Source organism: Megalobrama amblycephala, linkage group LG3 (genome assembly GCF_018812025.1).
Source record: "Megalobrama amblycephala isolate DHTTF-2021 linkage group LG3, ASM1881202v1, whole genome shotgun sequence".
In the NCBI taxonomy this organism is placed as follows: domain Eukaryota; kingdom Metazoa; phylum Chordata; class Actinopteri; order Cypriniformes; family Xenocyprididae; genus Megalobrama; species Megalobrama amblycephala.
Window position 1 is genome coordinate 36,417,460 of NC_063046.1, and position 20,006 is coordinate 36,437,465.

The window sequence follows — 20,006 nt, forward strand, 5'->3', positions numbered from 1 at the left end:
TCTATTGTACAAACTTTACTGTAGTTTAACTGTATATTAAAGCACAGAGAGGGTTAAAGGATTAGTTCACTTTCAAATTAAAATTTCCTGATAATTTACTCACCCCCATGACATCCAAGATGTTCATGTCTTTCTTTTTCAGTCAAAAAGAAATTAAGGTTTTTGAAGAAAACATTCCAGGATTTTTCTCCATATAGTGGACTTCAATGGCCTCCAAACGGTTGAAGGTCAAAATTACAGTTTCAGTGCAGCTTCAAAGCATTCTACATGATACCAGACGAGAAATAAGGGTCTTATCTAGAGAAACCATCGCTCATTTTCTAAAAAAAAAAAATAAATTATATACGTTTTAACCATAAATGCTTATCTTGAACTAGCTCTCTTCTTCTTCTCTATTAGAATTCCAGCAGTGTAGACGCTGCTAAGTGTATTACTGCCCTCCTCAGGTCAAAGATTGAACTAACTGTCATATTCAATATGCTAGTGCAAGTATATAACATTTAGTTCAAACTTTAACCTGAGGAGGGCAGTAATACTCTTAGCAGTGTCTACACTGCTGGAATTCTAATAGAGAAGAAGAAGAAGAGATGGTTTCTCTAGATAAGACCCTTATTCCTCGTCTGGGATCGTGTACAACTGCGTTGAAACTGTAATTTTGACCTTCAACCGTTTGGAGGCCATTGAAGTCTACTATATGGAAAAAAATACAGGAATATTTTCATCAAAAACCTTAATTTGTTTTCGACCGAAGAAAGAAAGACATGAACATCTTGGATGACATGGGGGTGAGTAAATTATCGGGAAATTTTAATCTGAAAGTGAACTAATCCTTTAAACCCGGCAAAACCTGAACTCTGCTTTAGGGCAAAATACTATATAGAATATTTAGTATGTCAGAAACAAAGATATTTAGCGGCTTTTTAGAGGTTTTGTAATTTCAAGCACAGACTGCCACAGTCTTGCTCTTATACTTAAGTAATCAGATTGATTGACCTTTATTTTAATAACAAAAAATCACATCTGTAGTTTTTGTGGAAACTGGCTTTACGAAAATAAATGTTTATTGAAATACTTCAATTTCATTGTTTCTTTATATGCAGCATATATAATTTTCTGACATTGTTGAAGCTGATGGTTTTCAAATTACCTCTATTTTATCGAAAATCAACGGTGCAATTTGCTTAAGTTGAGGACTTTTATTTTGAAATACAGACGTCATTAAAGGGGAGGAGTTTCGACCTGGAAGTAAACAGTACACTTCAAGCTGATCGATTTGAAACTCATGCTGACTCAGGGATATTAGAAAATGTTTAACCTAACATCTTCTTATCTGTAGCGTAACAGTCACGCAAGCACATTAGTGAAACCACTGTTTCGACATACACAGCCAGTATCGCGCAGCAGCTGGTCGCGTCGCACATCATTCAGCACATGCTTGTCACTGACAACGCAAATATATTCACCTGCAGCGCTTTTTAAAGACTGAAAGGACATGAACAACGAAAATTTCAACCTGAGCGAAAAATTGGTCTCGTCCTCATATGCGCGACAGGGTCTGCAGGCTCGTCGCGGGCACGAGCAGCTCATCCGAGTGCTTTTACAGCAGGTAACGTTAATCACTGTATGATTGACATCTGCTGACTGTACATGCACATGTGCTCGTTTGACTGAAAGAGCGAGACTTGGGTCAAAGACATGACGCTCTTTTCATTTTGTTTATTTTGGTCAGGACCTTAAGTTATTAAAAAAATATATTCTATGTTGAGCACATTTTTTATTTCTGAATTTAAAATAATCTTGCTTTTATTTTCTGTGCACAAAGTCAAAATGTGTAACAAAACTTCTCTGCTTTTGTTTAATATAAAAAAAAAACCAACAAAAAAAAAAACACTTGTGTCTGCGAAATCAAAGTCATGTGATGCAGGAAAAAAAAACAGGAGCCTTGCAGACTCTCATACTTGGATAAAGTTGGTTTTATATTCGCACATTCGGACTTCTGATAAATTCAGACTTTCCAATAAATGTGCAATAAATTAATGTTATTGACAACCAACGATTGTCAACTTACAACATTTTCCACAGTCGATCAAAATAGGCAAGTATTGTTTTAATGGCATATTTACTTGTGAATGTCCACTGAATGTCCAATGTAGTGTGATTAACAAGGCTATTGAATACGGATGTCCGAATGTGCGAATATAAAACTAACTTTACCCAAGTAGACACTCATGACCGTCAAACACTTACAAAGAGTGCTTTCGAACTGAATGTAATCATTTCTGAAACTTAAATGAAAATGTATTAGTTTGAATTTATATTAAATGCATTTAGCTCAATTTAAGATTAAGTAGGACTTAAGCATGCCTTTATATTTTCATATAATTTCATAATTCTAATTTCATGTATCTTTGAAATATGGCATAAGTGTATTGCTGAATGTACTGACAACAAGCATTTATGGCAAACTAAAATACACTTTAACATCATTCTGTTGAGATTTGAATGTAACATTTCTAACTAAACATTTGTAATGATGATAAAGTTAAAAGTTAGTACATATAAAATATATAACTTGCAATACTGAGTAATGCATATGATGATAATGTTAACACGTTACATAATCAAGTGCTTAACATGCGCTTTGTTAACAACACATCAGAATAAGTGTACTTCATTAAAACATGACAAAAGATTATTAAAACAGTGATTTAAAATGTACTTTAAAATAAAACTGTAAATATGACACTATTACAAAGTGCACTTTTTAAAAGTGTACTTAAGTGTGTTAAGAAACCGCCATAAAGGACATTTAAGTGTCCTTTTGTTTAATTATTAGTATATTATCTGCAAGCTTAGTTTATAAAAAAAAACATAGTTTTAACATTTGAAGTACACTACAAGTGCACATTCAATAGAATTAAGCACATATTTTCATAAGAGAGGTTCAATAAGTCTCATAAAATATCAGATAATTTGACCATTTTATTATAAGAAATGGTTAGTTCAGGTTGTAATATGTCATGGGACATGACTCCCCAAAAGTTTAATAATACATATGAATTAATAATACTCTTTAAAAATTAAAAATACTCTTTACCTTTTTAAAATAATGATTAACACACTTCATTATTTTTTAAATTCATGTGCACTCGTAATCTTTCCCCTTCAAGGCGACATCTGTTCTCTTCATGATGTACGTCTCTGGGGAGAGTGGGACTAAATATCCTCCACAACTAGCATTCAGAATCAGATATGCCTCCACCCAACTTCCTACAATCCATTTAATTCCTGAGGACAAAATCAAGTCCTCCCCTACATTTTTCTCATGTTCCAGAAGCCGTTTCACTCAGATATACGTCACAATAGGGAAGAGAAGACTATCGCAACTTCTGTTTCATGTCGACTTGAAAGTAGATTTTTAAAATATTTTTTTTCTTTTGTTTTTTATCATGGTGGACACATAAATGGGTGTGTGTGACTGTCAGGTTTCTCATTTCTTGTAGGGCAAATGTCCAGAGGAGGGATGGAGTGAAAGCACCATAGAGCTCTTTCTAAACGAGCTGGCCGTCATGGACAGCAACAACTTCTTAGGGAACTGTGGTGTGGGAGAGAGAGAGGGCAGAGTCGCCTCCAGCCTGGTGGCAAGGAGACATTACAGGTTACACACAATCACTGGAAGCTTTTCTGTTTCTTGAAATGTAATTTAATATTCATTTTAATTCATTAGTTAAAGGGTTAGTTCAACCAAAAATGAAATTTCTGTCATTAATTACTCACCTTCACGTCGTTCCACACCCGTAGGACCTTCGTTCATCTTCGGAACACAGATTAAGATGCTTTCTATGGGAGATAAAAAACCTCTTGGATTTCATCAAAAATATCTTAATTTGTGTTCCCAAGATGAACGAAGGTCTTACGGGTGTGGAACGATGTGAAGGTAAGTAATTAATGACAGAAATTTCATTTTTGGTTGAACTAACCCTTTAATGGGGTGTAACTATACATAGTGTCACAAAATATCAAAATAGGCATTGTGTATAGTTCACCAAAATGAACATTTAGACAGGTTCAATTTAACATCAAATATGTTAAACCCAGAAGGTCACACATTTGAGCGTGCATGTTTATTAATTATTATTAAGAAATGACAAGTAAAATGCTATATAATTATTTATATTCTGGTGTCAACATTTCTGGGATCTTGGTCAAGATCTTGTATTGACAATGCAAGAGGTGAGCACTCTGTAAAGTCTCCTCCAGCACATCCCAAAGACCTTCAATGAATTTAAAGGACTCAGAGGTGCTGATTCATGTGTGAAAATGATTCTTCATGCTCACTCCCACTCCCATTCAAACCATTCTTTCACAATTTGAGCCTGATGAATCTTGACATTGTCATCCTGGAATATGGCCATGATGTTTCTTCCTACACTGTTGTTTAAGAAATGAAAATCTACACACTCCATCAGTTAGGGTTAGAAGAACTGACATATAACATATAACATTCTAGAAACATAATAATCACTGCAATAATGATCCAGTCATAGACTCTTAAGCATTTGCCTGTTTAAATCCAAACATCAAGTTTTTTTTGGGCTGGGCATTGTAACATAATAGGGACACTTTCTTATTAAAGGTGCTATCGAATGGAAAATTGAATTTACCTTGGCATAGTTGAATAACAAGAGTTCAGTACATGTAAATGACATACAGTGAGTCTCAAACTCCATTGTTTCCTTCTTCCTCTTTATATATATCTCATTTGTTTAAAAGACCTCCGAAGAACAGGCGAATCTCAACATAACACCGACTGTTACGTAACAGTCGGGGTGTACGCCCCCAATATTTGCATATGCCAGCTCATGTTCAAGGCATTACACAAGGGCAGGCAGTATTAACGTCTGGATTTGTGCATAGCTGAATCATCAGACTAGGTAAGCAAGCAAGGACAACAGCGAAAAATGGCAGATGGCGCAATAATAACTGACATGATCCATGATAACATGATATTTTTAGTGATATTTGTAAACTGTCTTTCTAAATGTTTCGTTAGCATGTTGCTAATGTACTGTTAAATGTGGTTAGTTACCATCATTTATTACTGTATTCACGGAGACAAGAGCCGTCGCTATTTTCATTTTTAAACACTTGCAGTCTGTATAATTCATAAACACAACTTCATTCTTTATAAATCTCTCCAACAGTGTGCAATGTTAACTTTAGCCCGTTAGCCACGGAGCACTATCAAACTCGTTCAGAATCAAATGTAAACATCCAAATAAATACTATACTCACATGATCTGATGTATGCATGCAGTATGCATGACAAACACTTTGTAAAGATCCATTTTGAGGGTTATATTAGCTGTGTGAACTTTGTTTATGCTGTTTAAGGCAAGCGCGAGCTCCGGGGGGGAATTAAGGGGGCCGCAGCCTGAATCTGTGCATAGTTAATGATGCCCCAAAATAGGCAGTTAAAAAAATTAATTAAAAACAAATCTATGGGGTATTTTGAGCTGAAACTTCACAGACACATTCAGGGGACACCTTAGACTTATATTACATCTTGTAAAAAAATGTTCGATGGCACCTTTAAGAAATTGAATTAAAAAACAACAACAGACTTTTCTACAATAATCTGGCTTTGTTGTTTTTCCCCTCAGGCTGATCCATGGCATCGGCCGATCCGGTGACATTGCAGCTGTTCAGCCTAAGGCTGCTGGTTCCAGCCTCTTGAATAAAATCACTAATTCAGTAGTTCTGGATGTGCTGAAATTTACAGGTACTATCTCTAATGTTTTATTAAACAACACTCTTGGTAATGGAACATACAATAAGCAGAACAAACAAGCTAACAGCAAGTCTTCACTTATAATTCAGTGTATTTGTGCACATCTGTAACTGTTTTCACAGGTGTTAGGAGTGTGTCCTCATGCTTTGTGGTCCCCATGGCGACAGGAATGAGTCTCACGTTGTGTTTCCTCACCCTGAGACACAGGAGGCCAGGAGCACGATACATCCTCTGGCCTCGCATTGACCAGAAGTCCTGTTTCAAATCCATGGTGACTGCTGGTAAGATTCACTGAGGGCTTTTAACACAGCCCACCGCAGAGAAAACCTGTATAAAAGTATTTCTATTTAGCGTTCATTTATTTTTATTTCAAATTTAAATTTATTTAGTAACACTTAAACATTAAGGTCTCATTTGTTGACACAATGCATCACCTAACATGAACTAACAATGAACGATATATTTTTACTGAATTTATTAACCTTTATTAATCTAAGGTAATAAAGTTGTTCATGTCTACGTTCATGTTAGTTCAGTGCATTAACTAATACAACGTTCATGTTAGTTCAGTGCATTAACTAATACAACATTAAGAAATACAACTTTTGATCTTGAAAAAGTATTAGTAAATGTTGATATTAACATTAACTGAGATTATTAAATGCTGTAGAAGTATTGTTCTTTGTTAGTTGATGTTAACTAATGAAACTTTATTGTAAAGTTTTGTTTTTTTCAGTTGCCAAGGCAAAAAAAGTTTAAGTTTAGTTTTTTTTTTTAATCTAATATTTATTTTATTATTAATATGTATTTCAATTATTGAAAATGATAATAGTTTTGGTTTTCGATTTAAACTCACATTCACAAGCACAATTCTCTTCTCCGGCGATACAATGCCACTATACAATGAAATGACTCTTCATATCTGTTTTCTTCATACCATTTCTTCAAATGCAGCCAAATAATATTCATACTTATAAGTTACTACTACTGTCACAATGTCATAAAAACAAGAATATGGGACCCACTTTATATTAATTGTCTTTAACTACTATGTACTAAGATTTAAATTAATCATTTGATACAATGATGTTTTGTGTGCATACATGTTTATACATCACTCTTATTACATTAAATTTTAAAGTATTACAGTGTAATTATACATGCAAGTACTGAGTAATAATAATTAACTACATATACTTACATAGGGTTAGGATTAGGATGTTGCATGTAATTAAGCATAATTTATAGTAATTACTATAGTAACTACATGTAACTGTATGTAACACTGTAAAATACTGTTACCTTTAAATAATACCTGCATGTAATTACATATGTAATTACACTTTTGACACTTCCCTTACACTTTAACCCACCCTTAAAGCTACCCATACCACCAAACCTGTCCCTAACCTTACCCATATCCCACCTCAATTGCAGCAAAACTGTTTTGCAATACATCAACACAATAAGTACATAACAATTTTTTATTATTATTATTATTATGTAAGTGTATTGTAGTTAAATACACCTTATATAAAGTGGGACCTGAATATGTCACTGTTGTTCATTTATATTAGTGAAGAAAAGACTTTTCACAAAAACACATCAAATGTTTTCCATCTTTTGAAAGGGTTTGAACCTGTGGTAATAGAAAATGTCTTGGAAGGAGATGAGCTGAGAACAAACATGGAGGAAGTGGAGAGGAAGATCGAGGAATTGGGTGCTAAAAACATCCTCTGTGTCCATTCCACAACATCCTGTTTTGCACCACGTGTCCCTGACAGGCAGGTCAAAACCACAAAAAAAAGAATGTTTCTTTACTAAAACAAATATTTAGCCTGCAAAGTTTCTGTAAGCATTTAGACATTAAGTTTAAAGGAACAGTTCACTAAATAAGAAGATTCTGTCATTACTTACTCACAATCCAGTCCTATATTAGTTTGTTTCTTTTGAGAAACACTAATGGAGATCTTGGGCAAAAATGCCTGAGCTGCAAGAAAAAAAATATTTTTATTTATACTACTAAAAAAAAGAGAGAGAGAAAAAAAAAAAAAAAAATATATATATATATATATATATATATATATATATATATATATATATATATATATATATATACAGGGCTTGACATTAACTTTTTTGCTCACCAGCCAATGTGGCTAGTGGTTTTCCAGAGTTACTAGCCACTCAGCATTTTCACTGGCCACAATTTTGCTGTGGGGAAATGTGGGGAACATTTTATATGATTAAAGTTGACTCTGGCATGCTTAAATTACTTGATTTTGAGTCATTTTACTTGATTTATAAGATTTAAAACCCTTTCAAACTTACAAATGCAGATTGACCACCCAAATCAAGACTATACATTGCATATATCAGGTATGTATAGTTATTTTTGTTAGGCTATATAAAAAGAACAAAGAATTTTCAAATAGTAATTTAAAAAATATATATATTCTTTCAGATACATATGTTTATTTAGCATACATGTATACATTTATTTAACATTTTTTGATGTTTGATTAACATTAATGACAGACAGGTATTTATTTGGGGGCTGCTGAATGCATGGACGTCATATACTGACACACATCCAGTTTTTACCTACTTAGCTGTAAGCCATAGCCGACTGTATTCACGCGAGATACTCCACACGATGCATTTTGACATCTGTGTGTGCGTGTATTCAGGCGCAAGGAGAACTGATCGCGCGCACGCGAGTGCTTCTGTTGTGTCATTCAGCGCGATTCCGCCTATCCCGCCTTCACTAACCGCAAGTTAATCGATAAAGAATTGTGACTGAATTGTTATTTTGTGATACGACGAGCTTGGCTATTTTTCATTTGGCTGTAGGCTGAAATTATATTCAATCCGCCGAAGTGGCTAGTGGGAGTGTCTGTCTTACCCCCCACAGCTGAAATCTACCTGCATTTGGCGGGTTGGCGGGTGTTAATGTCAAACCCTGTATATATATATATATATATATATATATATATATATATATATATATACAATTAATTTTTTTGACAGGAACTTACCTTAATAAGCCTTTATCTGACCGAGTTCTTCTGTGCTCTAAATCACTCACAAATCTTATGATAATTTGATAATCTCCATTCAGTGTTCACACAATATTAGTTGTTTTCATGCCTTTTGCACAAAATTGCACAATTTCATGCTTTTCATCTTCAGAAAGATCTTTCTTCCTCCCCATATTGCATGAGAACTGTGACTTAATAATGTGGAAAAACCTCCAAGTAGGGATTCCATTTACCTAAGTAGACCTGGCAAACTATTTTGTCTGAGATTGATACCGGTTATCTAAAAAGACATGGATAAATATATACACACACACACACACATTATATATATATATATATATATATATATATATATATATATATATATATATATATATATATATATATATATATACAATTTTATTTGAATTTTTTTCAATTTGCATAGTCACTTTATTTAGTTTCTTTTTACAGGCTAGAGGAACTTTCTGTTCTGTGTGCCAAGCATGAAATTCCCCACATAGTCAATAATGCGTATGGAATGCAGTCATCCAAATGTATGCACCTTATTCAGCAGGTAACATGTACTTTTTGTTTACATTTACTACAATAATTTTATTTCAATGAAACCAAATTGGCTTATGAAGTGTTTTTATAGGGGGCTCGTGTTGGGAGAATCGATGCCTTTGTCCAAAGTCTTGATAAAAACTTCATGGTCCCAGTTGGTGGTGCCATCATTGCAGGGTTTGATGAGAGCTTCATTAAGGAGATCAGTAAGATGTACCCTGGTATGCATCCTTTAAACAGCAAATATGTTGTAGATGACTGATCTGTTACAAACTTAATGTCTGAAATCAGACATTTGCAGTTACAATTGAAGAGTCGATACGATACTAAAATACTGCTATCCATTTAAACATGCTGAATATTTACTGTAAAAAGTGATCTGTCTGAGTCTGTCTTTCTCTAAAAATCTAGAAAGAGTTTTTGTTTGTGCAGTGTGCCACTTCAGAACTGCTCTCTGCTGGCTCCCGCATATCCCTCCCACTTTTTTCTGCACTGCAGAGGAAATCCCAAACACTCCTACTACTATTGATTCACTGAGTGTGCTAGAGTGAGTTAGACAGGGGAAAACACTTGTAATTTGGTTCATTGTTACTTCAGCTCTGCTGCACTGTTTCAAAATGCTTGACGACGATTAATTTACTAAAATACATTCTGATTCTCATTTTAAACAAGTGAATACTGCTTATGAAATGATTTTACTGCAAATGTTTTAAAATCCAAAGGATCATTTGGGGAATGAGCCAGCATTAAAATTCAGGCTGATACGATAAGCAGATAATTATTTTAATGCTATGGCCAATAACTATGTTTTGTTTAAAGTGGTCATATAATGCCACTTTCACAAGATGTAATATAAGTCTCTGGTGTCCCCAGAATGTGTCTGTGAAGTTTCAGCTCAAAATACCCCACAGATCATTTAGATCAATCAAATTTGCCCTTATTTGGGTGTGAGAAAAACACACCGTTTTTGTGTGTGTCTCTTTAAATGCAAATGAGCTTCTGCTCCCAGCCCCCTTTCCAGAAGATGGTGGAGCTTTAACAGCCCGCGCTTCGGTTGCTCAAAAACAACAACAAAGCTGGAGAATCTCACGCACAGCCAAAATGACGATTGTCAGTAACGGTGAGAAACTCAGGAAGAAATGACAACTTTTAGAATGCAGCTGGACATTTCTGAATGGTTAGTGGATAAATTTATGTAGTTGCTGTGGAGTTGATTCAACTCATCGACTAGTATGTGTCGTCATGTTAATCTTTTGTGAAAATCCAGCATTGAATTGACCCTCGTTTGTGAAGCAGTCCGGTGTAAAATGACGGCATGGTAACAACACTTCACTACAACAACTCTTCCTCTTCTCTAAAGCAGCTCAACATGGCCTCGCCCCTTTTGTTGCTTGTTCCCAGAGGCAGGCTCTGGGACACCATTGTCACTTTGCGAAAACAAAATGAGAGCGCCGTGGGTGGAAACGTGCAGAGTAAGGGGCGGTAATGTTATAATAAACTCCTACGTCACTAGGGGAGCAAAAAAGTTACTGGGTTGTCCTTTTTCAAGTGTTTTGGGTTGGTAGATTATAGCATCTAAACACAGAAAAAGTTCCTCTTTAAGTAATTTCCACCCAAGGCGTATGCAAATTAAAAGGTTGAGGCCTGGTTGAGTTGCTTTAGTAGTGTGTTAAAATACGCAGTTATGGTAAGAGGCGTGACATTTTCGAACACGCTCAATCACAGCACACTGGTCCAGCTGACCAATCAGAGCACATTGCGCTTTTCAGAAGGAAGAGCTTCGTGGAGACAGGAACTAAAGTGTTACAGACAGACTGGGAAGACAGTTTCAAATATATGAAAAATAATGTCTTTTTTGAACATACAAGCATGAAAACCTATTCTAGTAGAACTCAAAAACAAAATCAATGCTTTGTAAAAAGATAATGGATGCTCTTTAAATGATTTGTGTTTTCAAGATTACCATAAGATCCAAATCTGAATGCAGAAAAAGGGGAAATAAGAATGCATAATTAAACATTCAATATCAGTCAATTCCACTAAATTATTCAATTTAAAACAAAATCTGATAAGAGTTATGGTACTGATATATCATGCATCCCTATTATGTTTGTACTTGATTATCTCTATGAACTGCAATAAAGTGTTGCAATGACAAGTATAGCTTTAATGCTTTACAATAAACTTAAGCAGTACTATTGCAAGCTGTTGATTTTAAAGTCATTTAGGTTATCTGCTCTTGTACAGGTCGAGCTTCTGCTTCCCCGTCTCTAGACGTCCTCATTACACTGCTCACACTGGGGGCCAGCGGCTACAAGAAACTTCTGTCTGAGAGAAAGGTAAAAAAAAAAAATTTCATAACTTCTAATTTCCAATTTCAATTCTAGTTTTTATTAATATTTTGTATGGCTTTTATTTTTAGTTCAGTTTTGTTCAGTTTTCATTTTAGTAATTTTTTTTTTTTAGTATTATGTATATATTAGTTTTTCTTAATATTACATATTTTTATATTTTCAGTTTACTTTTTAGTAATATCGTAATATCGATTTCAAATATCGACAGTGTTTCTCAGAAATTGCTTACCGTACCTCTAAATAATATTATGTCATTCTGTGGCCCCCTTGGAAGTTTACTGAGGCCCCGTGGTTGTGAACCAATGGTGTATAGGCAGGTAGGTATATTATCCCAATGAGACTCCAGTACATGGAGGAAAATACCATTAGCCATCATGTGATAAGGGAACTTAAGAGGATATTGATTTACTGCTAATGCATCCGGATTATTAATAATTTACAGCCTTTGTTGATCATATAAGATATTCTCTGTGGTCAGATTTGGTGGTCTAACATCTTTTAGCCAGAAGAGAAAGAATATTTGGACAGTCCCCTTGTGAAAAAGAAGTGCACTTTAGCATACTTTTTAAAGAGAGTACTTATTACAGAAATAATATATTTTAAAAGAACATACTTAAATGCAAGCTGAATGTGATGTTTCCAACACTTATTTGAATGTTAATTGCAATCAAACTAAAATATAGTTCTAGTTATATTAAATGCAATTAACTGAAAATTGGAGTGCTTTTTTGACCCACTTAAGTAGGATTTAAGGACATCTTTACATTGTAATTTTATTAGTACTTCTATTGTCTTTGAAATATGGTTAAAGTTAATTGCTGATTGTACTGACAGTCATTTATGATAAACTAAAATATACTTTAATGTCATTTCTATTAAAACTTGTATGTCCTGTATTTAAATATATTTGTAATATATGACGAATATATTTAAAATATATTAATTTTACATGTAATATAAAGTTAAAATATACAGTTAAAATCATAATTAAGTACTTTACCTATACTTTAGTATATTAGTCAACACATCAAAATAAGTGTACACACTTCTTTACAACACTAAAACTTAAAAAAAACCTTTAATTTGACATCATTACAAAGTACAAATTTTAACTGTAATTAAGTCTGTTAAGATAGTCATGAAAGTGTACTTTAAGTACACTTAAAGGCCCACTCAAGTGCCTTGGAACGTGCAGCAATATTCACTGTGTTGATGTAATTTCCACTGAAATAGGAAGACAGGGCGAGACATATCGAACAGCTCCTCACTTATTTTTTTTAAATAGCCTAATAGGGTTTTGTTTATATCACAGCTCGGCCAGAGCCGTTGAGCTTTGTAAAACCTCAGTTTCTTTCTAATCTCTAACTGTTTCTCCTCCTAATCTCCTCCATATCACTTTAAAATACTGCATTCTGTGTAGAATACAAATGGGTCTGATATGTTTTGTGGTCTGCGCTGACTCACGCATATTATACGCTCTGTGCTATCGTGTCCGAGAGCAGACTGTGCACGCTGCTGTAATTCGTGTGACAATAACGTGAAACCAGATTTCATTCGCCTCAATGGAAAGCATATTTACATTCTTAATCGTTCCCTATTGCCTATATAGTGCACTAAGTGCCATTCACCACGTAGTAAATAGTAAATTCTTGTGTTGTGGGTGGTTAATAGGGCATTGGTGTTTTGTTGCTTGGGTTTTCCATTATGCAAATTTTATTTGCATAATGTTGGTTGCTGCATATTAAGAACTGTCAAGGACAGCAGGTTATTGTCTCTGTGTTTTCATACTGTATTACTAACAGCATCATAATAGGAGACCATAACCTGAGGGCCTCCTACAGTTCATTTGTAATTGATCCCAGTGGTGGACCACAGCACTGCCAACACAGCTGATTCTGTTGACGCAATTACATTACAGCTTCAGATGGGAAAGCAGGCTGCACCTTTGCCTGGAAAGGAGAAAGCTAGGGTGGCTGGAGAATGAAGCAGGTGGTGGGTGTACTGTAGGCCAGCAGACACAGAAATGCTACATTAGCAGAAAACAGAATGTGCGACAGAAAAAGCAGTGTAAAGTGGAGTGTGGAGAGCTATTTATAACTGTTGTTTTGTATGGCCCGCAGGAGCTGTATGGCCACCTGGCACAGGAGCTGAAGGCTCTAGCCGAGAGGTACGGGGAGAGACTGCTGCATACGCCACACAATCCAATATCACTGGGTGAGGAATGATACATAATGTATATATAGTGCAGTGTTATATGAGAAAGAGGGCTGCTGCTGCTTTTATAAAACAGTTCAACGAACAAGTATTGTTTGATTGTAAATGAAAATAGTTCCAAACGTTGTTTCATGTTGCACAAGGGGTCAAGGTTTGGTTTGTTGGTTAGCTGTTAGCCCCTCTGGTAGATGCCGTAACTACGCCTTCTGACTGCAAAGAGCATCTCTGCATTTTTCTCTGTTGACAACTGTTCAAAAGTGATCATGTATTTTGACAGGGTTTTTTTTTTTTTTTTTTTTTTTTTCTTGCGCAAGCGACATTTAATGTGCGCGTTGGGTTTCCTTTGGGACTTTCCGTAGACAATTACAGTATCTCACAGAAGTGAGTGCACCCCTCACATTTTTGTAAATATTTTATTATATCTTTTCATGTGACAACACTGAAGAAATAAAACTTGCTACAATGTAAAGTAGTGAGTGTACAGCTTGTATAACAGTGTAAATTTGCTGTCCCCTCAAAATAACTCAACACACAGCCATTAATGTCTAAACCGCTGGCCACAAAAGTGAGTAGACCCCTAAGTGAAAATGTCCAAATTGGGCCCAATTAGCCATTTTCTCTCCCCGGTGTGAATGGGGAGCAGGTGTGTTAAATTTGGTGTTATCGCTCTCATTCTCTCATACTGGTCACTGGAAGTTCAACATGGCACCTCATGGCAAAGAACTCTCTGAGGTTCTGAAAAAAAGAATTGTTGCTCTACATAAAGATGGCATAGGCTGTATGAAGATTGCCAAGACCCTGAAACTGAGCTGCAGCACGGTGGCCAAGACCATACAGCGGTTTAACAGGACAGGATCCACTCAGAACAGGCCTCGCCATGGTCGACCAAAGAAGTTGAGTGCACATGCTCAGCGTCATATCCAGAGGTTGTGTTTGGGAAATAGACGTATGAGTGCTGCCAGCATTGCTCAGACCATACGTCGCACACTGCATCAAATTGGTCTGCATGGCTGTTGTCCCAGAAGGAAGCCTCTTCTAAAGATGATGCACAAGAAAGCCCACAAACAGTTTGCTGAAGACAAGCAGACTAAAGACATGGATTACTGGAACCATGTCCTGTGGTCTGATGAGACCAAGATAAACTTATTTGGTTCAGATGGTGTCAAGCGTGTGTGGCGGCAACCAGTTGAGGAGTACAAAGACAAGTGTGTCTTGCCTACAGTCAAGGCATGTTGGTGGGAGTGTCATGGTCTGGGGCTGCATGAGTGCTGCTGGCACTGGGGAGCTACAGTTCATTGACGGAACCATGAATGAGCAGAGCATGATCCCCTCCCTTCAGAGATGCCCAAGAGGGTTAAGGCAGTGCTGGACAATAATGGTGGCCACACAAAATATTGACACTTTGGGCCCAATTTGGACATTTTCACTTAGGGGTCTACTCACTTTTGTGGCCAGCGGTTTATGTAGAGCAACAATTCTTTTTTTCAGATCCTCAGAGTGTTCTTTGCCATGAGGTGCCATGTTGAACTTCCAGTGACTAGTATGAGAGAGTGAGAGCAATAACACCAAATTTAACACACCTGCTCCCCATTCACACCTGAGACTAACGAGTCACATGACACTGGGGAGAGAAAATGGCTAATTGGGCCCAATTTGGATATTTTCACTTAGGGGTCTACTCACTTTTGTGGCCAGCGGTTTAGACATTAATGGCTGTGTGTTGAGTTATTTTGAGGGGACAGCAAATTTACACTGTTATACAAGCTGTACACTCACTACTTTACATTGTAGCAGAGTGTCATTTCTTCAGTGTTGCCACATGAAAAGATATAATAAAATATTTACAAAAATGTGAGGGGTGTACTCACTTCTGTGAGATACTGTATTTTTATACTGTATAAACTGTATATTCTATCCCCTGAACATACCTAACACAGAAAACTTTCTCCATTTTTACATATTTAGAAAACATCATTAATATTTATAAGCCGTTTTAATCATGAGGACCAAATAAATGTCCCCACAAGGTCCCACAATGTAGGGTTTACTAGGACCACACACACACACACACACACACACACACACACACACACACACACATCTATATGGCTCCGTAAGCGTTCTTGTGGTGCTATCAGTCAATCACCCTTTTATGGACAAAAAAGTGAACTTAATTGTATTATTAATATAAATATAATATGATTAATAAACTAAAACACCATTTAAGTTCTCTTTTACAAAGTGCACTTTGAAATCGTCAAATTAAACGTTTTACTTTCAAAAAACATTTTAAATCAGCATTTTAATAATCAGTGATTTAATAATCTTTTGCCATGCATTAAAGTACACTTATTTTGATCTGTTGACGAACATACTAAAGCAAATGTAAAGTACTTGATTATCATTTTAACTGAACTGTGTTATTCAATATTACATTTAAAGTTAATATATTTTAAATGTACTAAAGGAGCTACATAATTACAAATGTGTAATTAAAAATATATTTAAATACATATACTTTATTTCTATTGAAACGTATTTTAGTTATATAAATGCTTGTCAGTACATTCAGCAGTACATTTTAGCCATATTTCAAAGACAATAGAGGTAATTATAAAATTACATATAAAGTCCTACTTAAGTGGGTTAGAAAAGCACTGCAAAATTATATTTAATTTAAATTTAACAAATACATTTAGTTTAATTTCAGTTAACATGCAATGAAGTGTCTGAAAACATTACATTCAGTCCGCACTTAAATGTATCCTTTTAAAATATATTATTTTAGTGATAAATACTCTTTTTAAATGTATGATAAAGTATTCTTCTTTTTCACAGGGGGTGGCATTGTTATAATGTCATTTTTTTTATTAGTCACATGATCACGTGTATAAATGCCTAATGTATAAATGTTTCATATTGTGTTATATTGTCCCCTTCCATTCTGTTCCCTTCAAAATTTTCAAATTAAAACAAATGTACAAAAGTGCAAATATATAAAAAGGTGTATAATGATGTTCCCTGTTCACTCCAGCTATGTCACTGAACCATCTCCAGACACAGAGTAACGCAGCAGTCACACAACTGGGCTCCATGCTCTTCACCAGACAGGTATCTGGGGCCAGGTGAGCTACTGTCCACCAAAGCAAAACTGAGAAAAAGTATAGTGGATGTGAAGTCATTCTTCTCAAGTTCACACAAATGAGAATTAAATGTGATGAACTACATGCTCCACCATTTGACAATCAGAAAGTGTCTAAATACTTTATTTTAAACAATGTGTCTATTGTTACATAATATATAACCTAACTAACCTAGCTTTTTCTCATGCAATGTTGCGATACAGAAGTGTGCCTGTTATCCTTAAAGAACAAATGCCACTTAATGTTTTGTTTAAGTCTCAAAAAACTTTTTGGGGTCACTGTAGCTTACAACTCACTTCTTATATACCGTATACAAGCTGGCTGAATATTTTCACATCCCAAAGCTACATTTTCTCTTCACTTAAAGGGGACATTGGATGCAAAATTCACTTTTACATAGTGTTTGGACATAAATGTGTGTTGTGTCTACACAACCACCCTATAATGATAAAAAATCCACCCAGTGGGTTTTTTTAATCCCCAGAAATCATAAGCACTTTGTCAGATCAAGCCGTTCACAGATTCTTGGCAAAGTGATGTAAATTTGCACAGGCTCCTCCCACGACTCTTGACGGACACTGCCGTTTTAGCATAGACCCGCTCCTGAGTGAGCTGTAAACAGTCTGCCATTGTTTTGACGCCGCGCAGGTTGCCGTTGGTCGGAGTTTGTTTTCACCCAACTGAACATGTTTAATCGCCATTTGTTGGGTCGGGGAATGTCTGAGCAGTGTGTTATGATTTTCCAACAAACAACAACAAACTCTGACGTAATCTGACCTGGTCACCAACCGTTGCCATGACGCTGAGGCAAGTCCTTTGCAAAGACTGCTGTTCGATCGCGCCGGCGCCTCACGCACACACAAAAAAAAGCTGCAAACATGACATTGCAGCTTCTTCAGTATCAAAATAATACAGTCGAACAAACAAATATGTCGTCATTTCTATTTAGAACCTTCTCAATGTAATTCATAACTGCACGTTAATAATGAACAATGCATTAAGGTGATTGTCTTGTTACAAACTGTGTACATTTTATGTAAAGATAACATGGTAACACTACAATAAGGTTTATAAAGGTGTTAGTTAATGACTAACAAGTAATTTTAAAGTGTATTTTAATAGTTTTTGAGCATTCATAACTGCATATATAAGAATGGTGAGTTCAGAATTGCGGAAGATAGGGGTGGGGTGAACAGTAGCTCATTATCATTTAAAGGGACATGCACTGAAACGGCTCACTGTGAACAGAGCTGTTTTTGACAAGGTAAAAAGGGTGTTTTTTTACACAACCATTAAGAAATTTTAATCAAAGTATGTTATAGACTTTTCATAATGGCTCTAAAGAATCATACTAACTTGTGGAAAATTGGCATCCGATGTCCCCTTTAAAATTTTTGCTTGCACTTTATTTTTTGACCCTGTTACAGTGTAATTATACATTTAATACTGATTAATAATAATTAACTACTTGTACTTGCTATAGGGTTTGGTTTATGGTTAGTTACATGTAATTATGCATAATTTATAGTTATTACTATAATAAGTACATGCAACTTGTATAACAAGGACACTGTAAAATAAAGTGTTACCATATTTTGTGCTGGACACTAGGTGATCTGCTGTAATATTGATGAAACTTACTTTCTGCTGTCCGCTTTCATTATTTAAATGGGAGTCATTCTCATTCTCAAGGGTTTATCTTGTTGCATTATCTTGTCCACCTCCTTTTAGTCCGTCACAGGCTGTGCACTATATCTGCAGTGATAGATGACCAATGAATAAATATGACACAGTAATTTAAGATTGAACTAAATGTCTGCAGTAAATTTGGAAAGATCCATGTAAGACTCTGAATTGGCTCATGTTTTGTTTTAGAAAATCTGTTTCGGCTTGAAAGAGAGAGACTCTGTTTGTCCTCATTAATCTTTTAGAGGACCAGTTTAATTTATCATTGTTGGTTAGAAATTAATCATTGTAATGGTAATTATTAGGATGGCACAATTATTTGTTACAATTCTTGAGAACATTTGTTTTGGCATAACATTAGATAAGGTAGTTTGGGTTTTGCACTCAGCCATGTTTCTGTAGGAGAAGCAATGCGGAAATGCATCAGATGGCTTGTTCATTCATGCAAAATTTTCTTGCAGGGTGGTTCCACTGGGTGTGGAACAGACCGTGAGCGGACACACATTCAATGGCTTCATGTCACACGCCGATTCCTATCCATGCCCATACCTTAATGCAGCCTCTGCTATCGGAATAACTAAAGAAGATATAACATTGTGCATTAAGAGACTCGATAAATGCCTCAAGAGCCTTAGGAAAGAAGACGCTGCAGAGAAGAGTGAGTCAGTATCGCCTACTGAAGATTTGAAGGACTAAACAGTCTTCTAATGCTCTAGTTAAAAGAGATGGTTACATAGGATTCATTTTTTCATAACTTGATATTGTGGCAATAGCAACAGCATATGGCCACAAATGCATCCGTTTGTTTCCTCTGTGTGTTTGAAAGCTGTGTATCCTGACTGACAATAAAGAAATATTATTGCACAATTTTAAATCATCTGGTGCTGTTGTTTTTTTAGAACATCATTGTGGTTGAATATACGAATGTAGATGGAATTCTTTGTTCCAAACAATATCATAACAGATTGAAAGAAAATTCACTCAAATTTAATGTAAATTTCACACACAAGAAAAATGTAGTCTTGTGTTGTACCAAATGTAATCCTTTGTACTGGTGTAATAGACACATTCTCATCTCAGGTTAATTAAACAATTTTAGATTAATTAAAAAATTAATATTAAGCAGTACACTGATAAACATTACTTAAATATTGTAAGACCCCAATGAGCTCTTGTTTACCTTTATTTATTGACTTATTTATGTATTAATTTCTTTTCAGGGTGTATGTTT

The 20,006-nt window shown here is 35.3% G+C and overlaps 1 protein-coding gene across 2 annotated transcripts; it reads left to right on the plus strand.

Annotated features, from left to right (window-relative positions):
• Nucleotides 1–1,198: 1,198 nt before the first annotated feature.
• sepsecs (Sep (O-phosphoserine) tRNA:Sec (selenocysteine) tRNA synthase) lies at nt 1,199–19,649 on the plus strand. 2 transcript variants are annotated; one of them, XM_048185323.1, is made up of 11 exons: nt 1,199–1,606; nt 3,504–3,658; nt 5,664–5,782; nt 5,914–6,072; nt 7,422–7,575; nt 9,286–9,388; nt 9,470–9,584; nt 11,626–11,717; nt 13,853–13,946; nt 16,981–17,071; nt 19,237–19,649. In XM_048185323.1, the coding sequence occupies exons 1-11, from the start codon at nt 1,493–1,495 to the stop codon at nt 19,469–19,471; spliced, it is 1,431 nt and encodes a 476-aa protein (XP_048041280.1). In that variant the 5' UTR covers nt 1,199–1,492; the 3' UTR covers nt 19,472–19,649. The 2 variants fall into 2 exon arrangements, with proteins under 2 accessions (XP_048041280.1, XP_048041279.1); XM_048185322.1 differs by having other exon boundaries at nt 1,201–1,606; nt 9,470–9,599.
• Nucleotides 19,650–20,006: the final 357 nt, after the last annotated feature.